Source organism: Adiantum capillus-veneris, chromosome 21 (genome assembly GCF_014529385.1).
Source record: "Adiantum capillus-veneris isolate H3 chromosome 21, ASM1452938v2, whole genome shotgun sequence".
NCBI lineage: Eukaryota > Viridiplantae > Streptophyta > Polypodiopsida > Polypodiales > Pteridaceae > Adiantum > Adiantum capillus-veneris.
The window spans coordinates 121,490,422-121,492,887 of NC_140951.1; the positions used below are offsets into that span (position 1 = coordinate 121,490,422).

Consider the following 2,466-nt stretch of genomic DNA (forward strand, 5'->3'; position numbering starts at 1 on the left):
CATCTAGTTCACACCTACTTCACACCGAGTTCACACCAAATTTGGTGTGGTGTGCAGACCCTCCCAAATTCACACTTTGTTCACATTGAGTTCACACTAACTTCACACCAAATTTAGTGTGGTGCAAAACTTCAAAGCACGCACACTTATTGAGAGGACTTTTGCTCACATTTTGAGCTTAATAACCAAACAACAACCATATGTACTATTAGGTCTCTCCAATCTCATAAAAATAAAAATTCTTTCAAAACATATTAAGTGCACACTGCATAAGTGAAGAGTGAGTTTAGAAAATGAAAAGACAGATGAAGGTGGAAAGTCAAAAGACGAATAAAGATGGAAAGTCAACAAACATTTTGAGTCCTTATAAATAGGTGTTTCTCTGCTCTTTTTTTTTTTAGCGTTTTCTTTTTAGTTCTCTTTAGCGTTTTCCTTGCGCCCCCCCCCCCCCCCCCCCCCCCCCCCCGCCCCCTCCCCCCTTTCTCTCTCTCTCTCTCTCTCTCTCTCTCTCTCTCTCTCTCGCAATGGTGTATATGTCTTTCTTAGGTAATATTGTTGCAAATCTATGTGTTTCGCCATTGCTTGTCATTACGAGCTATAGATTAACACATCGTTTTTGTTGTTTTTGAGTGGAATCTTTGAATTGGGAGCATCTTTTATTTTTTCTGAAGCCATCAGAAGCACCTTTTATGTAGCCTAGGCTAGTGGAGGATTTTGCCGTTCCTTGCTTGCAATCTAGGCGATCCAGGGATCGATCCACCGACTTACACTGCGAGGGGCGCAGGAGGCTGGAGTCGTGCAGATCGAGCGAGGGTTTGCAGGTATGCCTTCATCCTCCCTCCTTCCTGCATCTTCTGCCGCAGCCTTTTGTCGATACCATCGCCCATTTCTCGTCCTTTCTACCTCTGCTTCATCGTCCTTTCGCTCATCGTCATCTTCGTGGCCGACTTTAGCCTGCTCCTTTTCCACCCGCAGATGCGCACATGTATTTTTCCTTCATTTTCCTCGGCATCGCCATGTCTGTAGAAGAACGGGCTACGAATTTGCACGTCCCTTTCATGTCACCGTTGCAGCCTCCGCAACCACACAAGCTGTCGAAGATCTCCCATCCAAGCTTGCAGACATTGTTAAGCTCTTTCAGCTTGTTCCGGAACCTCGTGCCAAATATGAACAACTTCTCCACTATGGCAAGAAGCTCAAGCCTGTGCCAAAGGAATTTCAAACCCTAGAGAACAAGGTCCAGGGCTGTGTCTCGCAGGTTTGGGTGCGGGCATCCATTGATGAGGAAAGACGTGTTTATTTTGAAGCTGAATCTGATTCTCTGCTTACTAAGGGCCTTGCTGCCCTCCTTGTTGAGGGCCTTTCTGGCGCCCCAGCGGCTGACATACTCCAAATTTCTCCTGATTTTATTCAAATGCTAGGGCTTAATCAGAGCTTGACACCTTCGCGCAGTAATGGGTTTCTCAACATGTTGAAATTAATGCAGAAGAAGACGTTGCAGCTGGCTATGGAGGCTGAGGGTACTAGGGTGTCAAATGCAGCTGTATCGAAGGTCACAAGCAGAAATGATGAAAGTTCAGTAGAAAAAGTCATTGAGGTTAAGGAGCCAATGAACGGTGGGGGAACAAGCGGACTCAGGGAAGCCAAAACCAGGCAAGAGATCATCAAGCAAAAGATTGAAACTGCACTTGACCCTGTTGTTTTGGAGGTGCAAGATGTATCGTATCAACATGCAGGCCATGCTGGAGTGGAGCGAGGTGCATCCGAAACACATTTCAACTTAAAGATTGTCTCTCCTGCGTTTGAGGGCAAAACCCTTGTAAAGCGGCACCGTTTGGTGTACGACCTTCTTCAAGAGGAGTTACAGAATGGCCTTCATGCCCTTTCGATTGTAGCCAAAACACCTGCTGAAGCAGAAAAGGTATAAGATTAGCCCTGAGAATGAGTTATTTTTGTCTATTGATTGTGTCTACCTTCTTGAAGTATTACACCGCATTGCAATCTCAAACCTTAAGAGATTGAGATCATGATTGGGAAGAGTTGAAGAGATTCTTGCACTTTGCTTCAGCATCTGGCAAAAGACTTTTGCCATAGCATAATGAGCAGTGGCTGGAGGCATGAAAGGCTGGGCTTCAGCGTATTACTTACTGGAGTCGGCCTTCTCCAATTGAAGGTTTGATATTATTTGTGCAGCAATATATGCAAAATTTGGAGTAGTGTTCAGGTTCATGCGTTTGTGTACGAAGTCTTTTAATAGTCTCAAGATCCACCAATTTAATAAGTTTATAAACCCATTTTATTACTGCAACATGACATGAAAACTTCGTGTTTGATTTTATTTTGACATTGGTCCCCGCTTTATTAGAACTTGCATCCAGTTGTTACTTAACCTACAAATGTCACACAGTTGATTGGCATATTATCCTTCCAGTTAAAGTGCAGTTTTAAGGTTTACCATGTATATGA

At 44.1% G+C, this 2,466-nt stretch overlaps 1 protein-coding gene across 1 annotated transcript; it reads left to right on the top strand.

The window, feature by feature from the left end:
• Positions 1–717: 717 nt before the first annotated feature.
• On the top strand, positions 718–2,216 carry LOC147431640 (sufE-like protein 1, chloroplastic/mitochondrial). The gene has a single exon (XM_086494164.1). It carries the CDS (start codon positions 824–826, stop codon positions 1,925–1,927), a length of 1,104 nt encoding a protein of 367 aa, XP_086350290.1. The 5' UTR covers positions 718–823; the 3' UTR covers positions 1,928–2,216.
• Positions 2,217–2,466: the final 250 nt, after the last annotated feature.